General features: G+C 42.6%; 1 protein-coding gene across 2 annotated transcripts in view; it reads left to right on the top strand.

Annotated features, from left to right (window-relative positions):
- The first annotated feature begins 667 nt into the window (after positions 1 to 667).
- EIF5B (eukaryotic translation initiation factor 5B) overlaps positions 668 to 13243 on the top strand; it is a 72838-nt gene continuing 60262 nt past the window's right edge. For both annotated transcript variants that reach the window (XM_068983928.1, XM_068983922.1), the window contains exon 1: positions 668 to 844. In XM_068983928.1, the coding sequence (XP_068840029.1) occupies positions 810 to 844 (35 nt within the window). In that variant the 5' untranslated portion in view covers positions 668 to 809. The remainder of the gene's footprint in view (positions 845 to 13243) is intronic.

Genomic DNA, 13243 nt, shown 5'->3' with positions numbered 1-13243 from the left:
AACTTACGTGTAAGTTTTTACATAGTTAATACATAGAGTCGTTGTCCAGATCCGGATATAAAACACTTTTACAACCCTAGTATGCTCCCTCGCGACTTCCCTGACATAAATTTTTAGTTTGTTCTCGGTTTGAATGTAAAGATCATGATCTATTTAGGAGAATTAATGGGTGTGTCCTTTTTTTTTATGGTTTATTTGTTTTGGTAATTCATGGACATGACTACGAGGCTCAATATTGTGGATTTCTGTCTCCCTTTGGAACACCCAGACGGCTCACCCGTGGTTCACTATGCTTCTTTATTGAACTTCACGCGGCTGAGTACAGAGGGACAGAGGTTAAAGGTGGAAGGGAAGCCCAAAGTCTGCTTTTGAACTGAGATCCAATTCCCCAACTCTGCGTCCCCCAGCAGGGACAGGGCCGACCGCGGAAATTTTCAACCTCATTGTCCACCTCCAGGTTCTAGAATCTTGAAACCCCGCGGACCTCGGAGCGCCGCGGACGCTTGCCGGAAGAGGGCGCTCGGGTTCCCGCCTGACGGACGGGTAACTAGAGACGCTCTACCCGCGGCGCAGCTCTCGATGAGCCGCGCCCTGCGTCCCCACGCCGAGGCGGCGGGGCGATGCGCTTGCGCACTCGCAGCTCACACCATATGTGCCCTGTCCCAGTGCGCGGGTCTGTGGAGAGCCGGGTGCGAGAGGCGGCAGCGCGAGGGGCACGGAGCCGAGCGGAGACCGAAGTCAGCCGAGGGACAGCGGGTCTGTGAGAGACCGGGTAGAGGGGCTGGGGCTGCGAGCGCCGCTGACACACGATGGGGAAGAAGCAGAAAAACAAGAGCGAAGACAGGTACTAGTGGCGGGGTCCTCACGGCGGCGGCCGGCGAGGCTCAGGGGGTCTCGCGGCTCCCGCGGGCGCGGGGCGGACCCGGGTCGAGGCTCGAGAGCGGCCCCGCGAGGCACAGGCCGGGACCCAGAGTGGGCAGCGCGGGCCCGAGACCCCAGTTCCGGGCGGGCGAGGAGGGCCTCGGCGGCGAGCGGGATCCCAGCGGAGACTCCGTCCCCTCGCCCGCCTCGGGAGAAGGTCTCTGGCTGAGGAGCCGGGAGTCGTTCTGGGGTTCGCGGTGCCGTGGGGCACGGCTCGGGCGGCCTCACGGAGCCGGGGGCCGCTTGGCCACCGTGGCACGGGCGGGTGGGAGTTGTTGTTGCGGCGCTGCTCTTGGCGGAGGTCTGGAAGAGTTCTTTTCTTTTGCCTGTGTGCCTATGAATTCTTGGAGAGAGAAGGGTTTGGAATGCGACGTGACTCCAGCCAGGTGTTCTCCCCCTCGGAGCCTCTCAGGCACGTTAGAGACAACGCGAGGAGCGTAGCAGGTTGCTCTGTCTTAACTTCAGTTAATTTGGTTCAGCTTTCAATTACTTACGGGCTGATTGTCCAGACTCCATGCTTCTCGCGTTCCTTCTTCCGGCCTTTTGGTCATTTCTTTACTCGCTAGCACCTCCCCTAAGAAAGGAGGAGATGAAACAAACCAACCAGGGTCGCTCTTTTCTAACCACTTAAAAAGGCTTTGGGGGCGAGGGAGCTTAAGGGTGTATGTAGAGTTGAGTACCCCGAGATGATTGTAACATTCCTGGGTGTCATATTCGGTGGAGTTCTTTACCCCTCTTCATGGAAAGGGCTTACTTCCTGGGAGTGAACAACATATGTTATTTTTCACCTTTGTAAACTACTCACCAAAGTTAGTTCAAATACTGGGCATAATAAGAGAAATTCGAAAAACAAAAACACCACCCTGTGATAGTTCATTTTGACTCAAAACGTATATTTGCTCTTGAAGTTTGAATACGATTACTAGTTGTGATTTGGAATCCTGGGTCGTATCCTGACCTGGCCCTCACCTAGCTGTTGAATGGAGTTAAAAAGACACCAAGTGTCTTGTATTTCAGTTAGAGGTCTATTGGAGGAAGTTGGTTGGTTTGAAGAGTAGCCAGATAAATAAGAAAGAGTAAGCAGAATTCTGGGGTGATCTAGTGGGGCAAAAATTTCTATGCTTTTGACAGGATGTTTTGGTGCCTGAGATACTTCTTTTTCCTCAGCCTTACACAAGAAATGGAGAGATGAGTGTAATAAAGCTTCCTGTACCAGTTACCCAGCTTCAGCCATTGTTGTCACGTGACTGGTCCTGTTTCATCTACCTGCTGGATATTTTAAAGCAACTCTGAAAATCGTTTCATGTGTAAATCCTTTAAGTGTATCTGAAAGGTGAATACCTGAGGGGGAAAAAAAAACACAGAAACACAGCCTAAAGCACAAACACAATGTCATTAAACCCAAGGAATACTATCAGTGGTTTCTTAAATACAGTCAGTTGTCAGTTTTCTAATTTCACTGATCCTTATTTTAAGAAATCTTTGTTTAACAATTGGTTTGTTTGGATCAGGATTACAGAACTCTGTTATTTAGATTAAAAAACATATGTATGTGTTATCTTACTTTTCAAGCTCTTTTACATTAGAAAAAAGCTATTGAGAAGAGAAATATTTATTCTTGTGTGTGTATTTTTTAGAGAAAAGTGTTACTGATTCATAACATTGTTTATGGATGACATAAAGTTTAAATTGCAAACACTGGAACCTGTTAAACGATTGGTTTGATAGGATAGAAAGAAGGCTATTGGATTTTTTTCCCCCTCACACTAAATCTGCAGCCTTTATTTTTTGGCTCATGTTGAAGGAAAAATGGTGGCAGTGTCAGTGAAAAACGCATTTTCTCATAAGCCAATACCAAGTTTCTTTGTTTTTTAATGCTTTGTGGATTCCTCCCACCTTCCCTTCCCTTTCCAGTTGTCTTAAGCCAGACATGTTTCTGCTCCGAAAGAACTGGGTGAGAAATGAGCACCTACTTATTAGCGATCAAGTTAAGGCATTGGGCCACTTTTCAGTTACTGGAAAGAACATAAAATATGTGACTATTTTAATCTTTATATTATTATTTTAAATTTTTAGCCACTCACTCAGTGTTCATTTGGAATTCGATTTTACTGTCTAATCTGAGGGCTTCCAGGTGGTAAAGAACCCACCTGCCAGTGCAGGAGACACAAGAGATGTGGGTTGGGTTGGGAAGATCCCCAGAAGAAGGAAATGGCAACCCACTCCAGTATTCTAGCCTGGAAAATTCCGTTGACAGAGGAGCCTGGTGGGCTACAGTCCATGTGGTCACAAAAGAGTTGGACATGACTGAGTGCAAACATGCGCTCACATACACACACACACACACACAACACACACACACACACACATCTAATCTGAGGGATCTTATTTGGATTACCTATGTTATGTTATATCAGTGACTGACCTTTAACATAGAGTTCCAGAATTTTGTTTTAGCTTATGAAATTTTGAGTGAGATTTTGATAGGTGTTAAGCAGGTTTCCTTTTTCAGTTGACTGGGGTAAGATTCAGTATTCACAGATCATACAGACAAAATACATGGCCAATATTTTCGTTTCTTCCTGGGCTTCCCTGGTGGCTCAGATGGTAAAGAATCTGCTTGCAATGCAGGAGGCCCACTTGATCCCTAGGTTGGGAAAATCCTCTGGAGAAGGGAATGGCAGCCCACTCCAGTATTCTTGCCTGGAGAATCCCATGGACAGAGGAGCCTGGCAGGCTGCAGTCCATGGGGTCACAAAGAATTGGACATGACTGAGTGACTGTGGTGTTGGAGAAGACTCTTGAGAGTCCCTTGGACTGCAAGGAGACCCAACCAGTCCATTCTGAAGGAAATCAGTCCTGGGATTTCTTTGGAAGGAATGATGCTAAAGCTGAAACTCCAGTACTTTGGCCACCTCATGCGAAGAGTTGACTCATTGGAAAAGACTGATGCTGGGAGGGATTGGGGGCAGGAGGAGAAGGGGACGACAGAGGATGAGATGGCTGGATGGCATCACTGACTCGATGGACGTGAGTCTGAGTGAACTCCTGGAGTTGGTGATGGACAGGGAGGCCTGGCGTGTTGCGATTCCTGGGGTCGCAAAGAGTCGGGCACGACTGAGCGACTGAACTGAACTGAGTGACTAACACAAAACACATGGAACCTTTCTGGCCATCAGTTTGTGTAATTGGGCCATACCTCACAGTACCTGGTGTGCTTTAGCAGTGCCCTACTGTTTCCATTTGCACAGCACGATGGATGTTCATTAGTATGTGCAGAGAAAAAATGATCCTGATTATCTAATTTTTCACAGTTAACCTCCAATTCATCATTTTAATCCTTTTTTTTAAATCCCCCAAGTGTGGTAGTTGTATTTTTCACATTGTAAGGAATGTGTTCTGTTGACTTATTTGGAAAGGTTAATACATTTCCATTCCATCACAAAGGCTGTAGAGGGAAGAAAGATCATTATTTCACTGATCTCACAGTCAGACATAAAGATGGGGATGTCATTCAGGAATTAGAGTTGTTTCAGGATTGAGTGGGCTTCCCTTGTGGCTCAGCTGGTAAAGAATCCGCCTGCAATGTGGGAGACCTGGGTTCGATACCTGGGTTGGGAAGATCCCCTGGAGAAGGGAAAGTCTACCCACCCACTCCAGTATTCTGGCTTGAAGAATTCCATGGACTGTGTAGTCCATGGGGTCGCAAAGACATGACCGAGTGACTTTCACTTCACTTCAGGATTGAGTGTGGTTCTGGGCCATCTTCAGCTCTGACTTTTCGCTGGTGGTGAGCTAGTTATTGTTGTTCAGTCACTAAGTCGTGTCCAGCTTTTTTCGACCCCATGAACTGAATGTGCCAGCCTTCCCTGTCCTCCACCATCGCCTGAAGTTTGTGTAAATTCACTTCCATTGAGTCAGTGATGCCATTCAACCATCTCATCCTCTGTTGCCCTATTCTCCTCCTGCCTTCAGTCTTTCCCAGCATCAGGGTCTTTTCCTGAGTGAGTTGGCTCTTCACACTAGAAAGCCAAAGTATTGGAGCTTCAGCATCAGTCCTTCCAATGAATATTCAGGGTTGATTTCCTTTAGGATTGACTGGTTTGATCTTCTTGCAGTTCAAGGGACTTTTCCAGCACCACTGTTCAAACGCATCAATTCTTTGACTGTCAGCCTTCTTTATAGTCCGACTCTCACATCCATACATGAGTACTGGAAAAACCATAGCTTTGACTGGAAGGACCTTTGTTGGCAAAGTGATGTCTCTGCTTTTTAATAGGCAGTCTAGGTTTGTCATAGTTTTTCTTCCAAAAGCAAGCGTCTTTTAATTTTGTGGCTGCAGTCATTGTCCACAGTGATTTTGGAACCCAAGAAAATAAAAGTCTGTCACTGTTTTCACTTTTCCCATATGTATTTCCATGAAGTGATGGGACTGGATGCCATGATCTTCGTGTTTTGAATGTTCACACTCCTCTCACCCTATCAAGAGGCTCTCTAGTTCCTCTTCATTTTCTGTAGGGCTATCATCTGCAAGTCTCAGGTTGTTGATATTTCGCCTGGCAATCTTGATTCCAGCTCGTGATTCATCCAGCCTGGCGTTTTGCATTATGTACTCTGCGTGCAAGTTAAATAAGCAGGTGAACTAGTACAGTCGCTCTTCGCTTTTAATGACATATAATGCTGCTGTCATTCCTGGCAAGATTCCTGCCTTTAGAGGAGTTCTGGCTGTCTCACAGACAACTGTCTGTGTTCTAGACTTTCGTCTTGGTTTCACACATTCACCTTACTCAGGTAAGATCATGGTCGCGGGTCCCTCCCCTGAGATAGGAACATGGTGATCTGCTTAAGGGACCTGTGTGAGCATAGCAGGTACTCCAGAGCTTCCCAGAGGAAGTAGTCCAGGTGGCAAATGTGTCAGGTAGTCCAGTTCAGCAAAGAAATTTAGTTCTCATTTGCTTAATTTTTGAATTAAGAATAAACTATTTGCGTACGTTAGATCAAAAAAGAAAAAAAGATGTATAATCTGACCATTCCCTTGGCTTACCTTGTTCCTGCGCTGATACTTCAGGTGATTGATACCTAAAAGTAGGGGAAGATGTCCTAGTTTGTCATAAATGGGTAAAAAAACAGATGATAAACTTGTGAGCTGCTAGTAACCTCTTCAGCCTTCTATACTGGTGATCTCTGAGGAGCTTATGTAGGTATTTTTGATATTGCTTACCAGCTAGTCGGACTTTACTTTCCTTCTAAATTTATTCCAGTCTGGCAGTTGGTCTATACGTTGGGCAAAGCTTTGTTTAACTGAGGACCAGAGTGCCTAGTTAAGTTAGAAAAGCAGTTCTCAAACTTTCTGGTCGTAGGACCTCTTTACACTCTTAAATTACTAGGGAACCCAAAAGGCTTTTCTTCATGTGGGTTATATTAGTCAATGTCTCTGTGTGTGTTAAGTCACTCAGTCATGTCCAACTCTTTGTGACCTTATGGACTGTAGCCTGCCAGGCCCCTCTGTCCATGGGATTTTCCAGTGGACAGGAATACTGGAGTAGGTTGTTATTTCCTCCTCCAGGGGATCTTCCCTACCTGGGGATCAAACCAGCATATCTTGCATTGGCAGGCAGATTCTTTACCACTGAGCCACCTGGGAAGCACATATTAATTGATACCACATTACAAATTAAAACTGAAAGATTCTTTAAATATATTGATTTAAAAATAAAAACAATAAGCATCACATATGAACATACATAACTGCTAAATAATCACTTTCAAAAATTAATGAAAGTAACGGTGTTAAATGGCTTGTAAACCTCTACAGTCTTGTTTAGTAGAAGATAACTTGATTCTTAACCTGCTTGTGCATTCAGTATGTAGCAAATCACACACCGTGTGGCCTCTGGAAAACACCTCATAGTTATGAGGAAATGAGAATGAAAAAGGCCTCCAAGTATTATGTGGAAAGTAGTTATGACCTCTTGATTTAGTTTAGATGCCCTGAATAAGTCTTGAGGGGAAACTATCTTGAGAACTGTTTATTTAGGGATTCCTAAACTTAAGAGCTAGACATTTGTGAGACATTCTCCAAGCTTTTTAACTTTCATTAATGTTTGTCCAACAGGTGCTTAGAATGCTTGAGTATCACTCAGAGGAAAACTTAAGATATATGTGGGCATGTTCATGCTCTTGAAGTTTACCCACTCATAATTTTATTCTTTTATGTAATAAGTGAGTTTATCAAGGTCTATTAAAAATCTCTTGGGACTGATTTTAATTAGGAATCCTATTAAGTTTTTAGATTATTTGGTACACTTTTATCTTTATGGTATTGAATCATTCCGTTCGAGAAATACATTGAGTGTCTGTTTAAGTTTTTAAGTGCCTAATATAGTGCTGAAATGTAGTGATAAACAAATTAGTAACGACATACTTCTCTGGTTAATTATCAGTAATATTTTATTATTTTCTTCATTTGCACCTTTAGGATATTTCTTGTTTGGTTTATTTCTAGGTATCTTGCAGTTTTGGTTGCTATTAGTATAGGAAAGCTTACTTTTGAGATGATCTGACCATCTTACTGAATTTTCTATTATTAAAAGTGGCTTTGTGAAGGATGAGGCCTTAGTTGCGATTCACTTCTTAGTTTGTGATAATATGTGATAGAGGGAAGAGCAGGGAGAAAACATTGACATAACAGCATTCGAATGTTTTAGTGACACACAAATGACTCCTTTCCCCTCCCTTTCTAACTCTTGTTGTTCAGTGGCTAGGTCGTGTCCTGCACTTCCCACCCCGTGGATCCCTCTGCTCTTCGCTGTCTGCCAGGGTCTGCTGGAATCCATGCCCGTTGGTCGCTGATGCTGTCCCGCCATCACAGCCTCTGCCTCACCCTTCTCTGGCCTTCAGTGTTTCCCAGCATCAGGGTCTTTTCCAGTGAGTTGGCTCTTTGCATCAGGTGGCCAGAGTATTGGAGCTTAAGCATCAGTCCTTCCAGTGATTCAGGGTCGATTTCCTTTGGGATTGATGGTTCGATTTCCCTGCAGTCAAAGCGACTTTCTAAAGTCTTCTCTAGCACCACAATTCTAAAGCATCAGTTTTTCTGTGTTCAGCCGCCTTTATGGTCCAACTCTCACATCCATATCTGACTCCTGGAAAAACTATAGCTTTGACTATATGGACCTTGTTAGCAAAGTGATGTCTCAGCTTTTTAATATGCTGTTTGGGTTTGTCATAGCTTTCCTTCCTTTTGTTAAATATGTACTGTTAAGAAATTTTAAATCAAGTAATTTGAACTGTTATTAAACAATATTGAAATAAACACAGTATAGTACTTGCCCTAGCAGTAATCACAGAATTTACATAATTTCAATAATGAGAACACTTAATGTAGAGGCAGTAAGTATGCTGTAACTAGTTTAAGAATCTAGAGAAAGGGAAAGGTACAAGGAGATAAGAACTACTCTATAACAAGTAGTGGGGGAAACAGATTTAGCACAATAATGTGCTTGAGGCTTACAGCCTCTCAGCTGATAAGCCAAATGGGACTCCAGAACCTGTGGTTAAGTGTGCCAGATTTCTTTCTTCCTTTAATTGAATAACTACCTGTCTCATAGCCTATTTACCATGAAAGCAATGACGATTTGACATTTCATTCCTTCCCATTTCAGACATGATATAGAAACTTTCACGTGTGTTCTTTCAGAGGAATCCCTGCTTTTCACCCAGCTAGCAGTTCTTTGTTTAGAATCATTGGTTTTCAGACCTCCCTTTGGTGATGGAAAGGTACTTTTATTGAGATACAAAATATTATTTGGTTTTTCTGTTTTTGAAACTTGTTTCATTCCATAAACTTCATATGAGCAGTCTCCAAAAACACAGTAAGTACTGTTTTAATGAAATTAAATTTGTTTTCATTAGGTTTTAGGTACCGAGCTCTGATGAAACCAGTAGATGTCGTTGATGATACCGTAGTAGTTGGAATTCAAGTCTAGAATCACATGCCCTCAGAATTCATTGTATGAATGTGCCACATTTGATTAACTCATCCATACATCAGTTAGAGGAGATAGGGGTTTTTTGGCTCTTTTGAATAATACTGTTACAAGTTTTAAGTATAAACTTATACCTTGTAAGTGTATAAGTTTTTGTGTGGGTATATGCCTAAGAGTGAAATTGCTTGGTCACTCTAGATTTAACTTTTTTAGAAACTGTTGAGTAGGTTAGCTTGTTTTCCAGGAACTGTCAAAGCTGCTGCTCCGTTTTATATTCCAACCAACAATATATTAGAGTTTCAGTTTCTCTGCATCTTTGTCAACACTTATTATCATCTGACTTTCTGATGATAGCCATTCTAGTTGGTGTGAAGTGGTATCTTATTGTGACTTTTGGTTTGCACTTCTTGATGACTTAAGGTGTTGAGTATCTTATGTTTATTAGACTTGTATTTGTATATCTTGTTTGGAGAACTATCTGTTCAGATCCTTTGCTCATTTTAAAATTGAGTTCTTTATTATTGAGGAATAAGAGTTCTTTTTATATTCTAGAAAAGCCACTTTATCACATATGGTTTGCAAATATTTTCTCTCATTCTGTGCATTATCCTTATTTTTCTCTCATAGGAAGTTGTTTCAGTCTCTTGGTGGTGGTGTTTGTAGCACAAAAGTTTCTAATTTTGATGAATTCTAATCTATTTGTTTTTTTTCTTTAGTTGCTTGTGCTTTTGGTGTCAGATCTAAGAGATTATCACCAAATCTAAGGTCATGAAATTTTAGATCTTTGCGCCTTCTGGGGTTAATTTTTTTTCTGTTGTCTGAAATCAGTGGTAAAGAATTTCAATGCAGGAGACCTGGGTTCAATCCCTGGATTGGGAAAATCCCCTGGAGGAGGAAATGACAACCCACTGCAGTATTCTTGCCTGGGAAATCCCATGGACAGAAGAGCCTGGTGGGCTACAGTCCATAGAGCTGCAAAGAGTTGAACATGACTGAAGCGACTTAACAGCAGCAACAGGGAACCAGGTTCATTCTTCGCATGTGGACATTCAGTTGTCACAGCCCTGTTTTTTTTTTTTAAAGATCATTCTCTAATTCCTTGTTCAAATCAGTTGACTGTGTATGTAGTGTTTTATTTCTGGACTCAGTTCTGTTTGATTGATCCATAGGTCTGTCCTTAGGGCAGTATCACACTGTTTTGATTACTACAGCTTTAGTTTTAAGTTTTGAATTTGGAGAGTGTGATTTCTCTTTGTTCCTTTTGGAGCTGGTTTTGGCTATTCTGGGTTCCTTGCATTTCTATACAGATTTTATGGTTAGATTCTCAATTACTGCCCTCCCCACCACCCCCCAACCCCCACCACCCCCCTTAGCCCCCTGCAAGAAAAAGAAAAGGCAGCTGGGATTTCTATTGAGATCGGATTTCTTCTGTAGATTGATTTTAGGAGTATTGCCAATGTTATTGGAGAAGGCAATGGCACCCCACTCCAGTACCCTTGGCTGGAAAATCCCATGGACGGAGGAGCCTGGTAGGCTGCAGTTGCTAAGAGTTGGACACAACTGAGTGACTTCACTTTCACTTTTCACTTTCATGCACTGGAGAGGGAAATGGCAGTCCACTCCAGTGTTCTTGCCTGGAGAATCCCAGGGACAGAGAAGCCTGGTAGGAGGCCGTCTATGGGGTTGCACAGAGTCAGACATGACTGAAGCGACTTAGCAGCAGCAGCAGCAGCAGCAGACAATCTTATGCCTTCAAATCCATGAACATGGAATGTATTTCCATTTATTTAAGTCTTCAGGTTTTTTCCAGTGATTTTTTTTTTAAGTTTTCAGTGTATAACAATTGCAACTCTTTTTTAAAAATTATTGAGACATTTAATTTTTTTGCTATCATAAATGGGATTATTTTTTATTTCATTTCCAGATTGTTTATTGCACAGTTTAAGTACAGTTGATTTTTCTATGTCGATCTCTTGTTCTTACTGAACTCCTGTATTATTAATAGTTTGAATGTTTCTTGTGTATGCGGATTTCCCTGGTGGCTCAGTGGTAAGGAATCCACCTGCCAATGCAGGAGACCCAGGTTTGATCCCTGGGTGGGGAAGATCTCCTGGAGAAGGGGATGACATTCCTTCCAGTATTCTTGTCTGGAAAATCCCATGGACCAAGGAGCCTGGCGGGCTATAGTCCAAAGAGTTGGACACTGCTGAGCAAGTAAATAATCATTGTGGATTCCTCTGTATTTTCTATGTACGTGGTCGTGTCGGCTACAAGTCCAGACAGTTTTCTCTTTGTTTTCCATTCTTTTCCTGTCTAAATGGTTTATAGTTCTCTGGCTAGATCCTGCTGTCCAGTGTTGGGTAGAATGGGAAGAATGGACATCCTTGTCTTGTTTCTGATCTTGGGGGGAGGGGAACGCTTTCAGTTTTTCCAATGAATGGCTGTTGGATTTTGTAAAATGATATTTCTTCATCTGTGAGATGATTATGTGATTTTGGTCTATTACCCTATTTATACATGATGGATTACATTAATCAGGTTTCATGTGTTGAACCAACTTGCAGTCCTGGGATAGTTGGTCATGGTGTGCAATCCTTTTTATATGTTTTAAAATTTGGTTGCTAGTGTTTTATTGAGAATTTATTTTTTTTTCTTTTTTTTACTTTTAACCTTTCTATGTACTTGTTTGAGTTCTTTGGATAAACTTCATAGAATTGAATTTTTATTAATACAATTTGATAATATCTCTGAGTTACTTATACTTTGCTTGTGATTATACATCCGTGTTAGTGGCTCGGTCATGTTCAACTCTTTGGAACCCCCTGCCAGGCTACTCTGTCCATGGAATGTTCCAGGCAAGAATACTGGAGTGGGTAGCCATTCCCTTCTCCAGGGGATCTTCCTGACCCAGAGATTGAAAATGGGTCTCCTGCATTGCAGGCAGATTTTGTACTATCTGAGCCACAAGGGAAGCCCGATTAATGATATATTTGATCTTATTTCAGCCATCCTGGTTTGTTTTTTGTTTGTGCCAGGTCTGCAGTTCTTTGTTCCTATTTTTACCCCCTTTTATCTTGGATTAGAATTTAAACATGCTGTTTCTATTTTTTTTTAAGTGATTTGACTTAAAATTTTGCCTTGCGTATGTATCGAAAGCCCTGTAAACCTGTGAAAAGGTAGATTGTTTCCACCTTTTGGCTGTTGAGGGTTTCCCTGGTAGCTCAGTTGGTAAAGAATCCACCTGCAATGCAGGAGAGCCCGGTTCAATTCCTAGATTGGGAAGAAAAGGGCTGCTCTGAACATTTGTATGTAGTTTTTTTTGAGTCCCGGTTTTCCGTTCTTTTGAGTGTGGTATACACCAGGGAGTGGAGTTGGTAGGTTGCTCAGTGCTTACCTTCTTGAGGAGCCACCACACTTTCCCACCGCAGCTGCATTGTGCTGCATCACCACCAGAATGCACAAGGGTTGTGACCTCATTTCGTTGCCAACAGTTGTGTTCCTTTTTTGTGATTAATAGCCATCCTAGCAGTTGTCAAGCGGTGTCCCGTTGTGGTGTAATTGGCATTTCTGTGGTTACTAATGGTGTGGAACATCTTTTATATATTCATTGGTCATTTGTATTGTTGTTGTTGTTGGTTAATCACTAAGTTGTGTCCAACTGTTTGCGACCCCATGAACTTTAGCTCGCTAGGCTCCTCTGTCCGTGGGATTTCTGAGGCAAGAATACTGGAGTGGGTTGCCATTTCCTTTTTCAGGGGATCTTCCTGACCCAGGGATCAAACCCAGGTCTCCTGCTTTGGCAGGTAGATTGTTTACTGCCAAGCCACCAGGGAAGCCCGGTCATTTGTATATCTTTGGACAAACGTCTGTGCAAGTCCTTTACTCATTTTTCTAAAAAAGATTTATTTGGCTGTCATTCCATCTTAGTTGTGCGGCGTGGGCATCTCCAGGATGAGGCATGTGGGCATAGTTGCCCCGGGGCATATGGGAATCTTAGTTCTCAGACTAGGACTCAAACCTGCATCCCCTGAATTGCAAGGTGGATTCCTAATCCCTGGATCATCAGGGAAGTCCCTACTCATTTTTAAACTGGCTTGTTTCTCTCAGGCTGTGAGTTCTTTCAGGATGCTTGATCTTTAACAGGTTTGTAAATACTTCTCCCATTGTGTGCATTGTCTTTTGACTGTCTTGATAGAGTGTCATTTTCACAAAAATTTTAAAATTTTTAATAAAATCTAGTTTTTGTTGCTTGTGCTTTGGGTATTCCTTGTGTATCAAGGAATCTGCTGCTGAGTCATGCCAGGTCATGAAGAACCTATACGTTGTTTCCTAGGAGT

The sequence above is a fragment of the Capricornis sumatraensis genome, chromosome 1, assembly GCF_032405125.1.
Source record: "Capricornis sumatraensis isolate serow.1 chromosome 1, serow.2, whole genome shotgun sequence".
NCBI lineage: Eukaryota > Metazoa > Chordata > Mammalia > Artiodactyla > Bovidae > Capricornis > Capricornis sumatraensis.
This window is presented reverse-complemented; position numbering and strand designations above follow the sequence as displayed.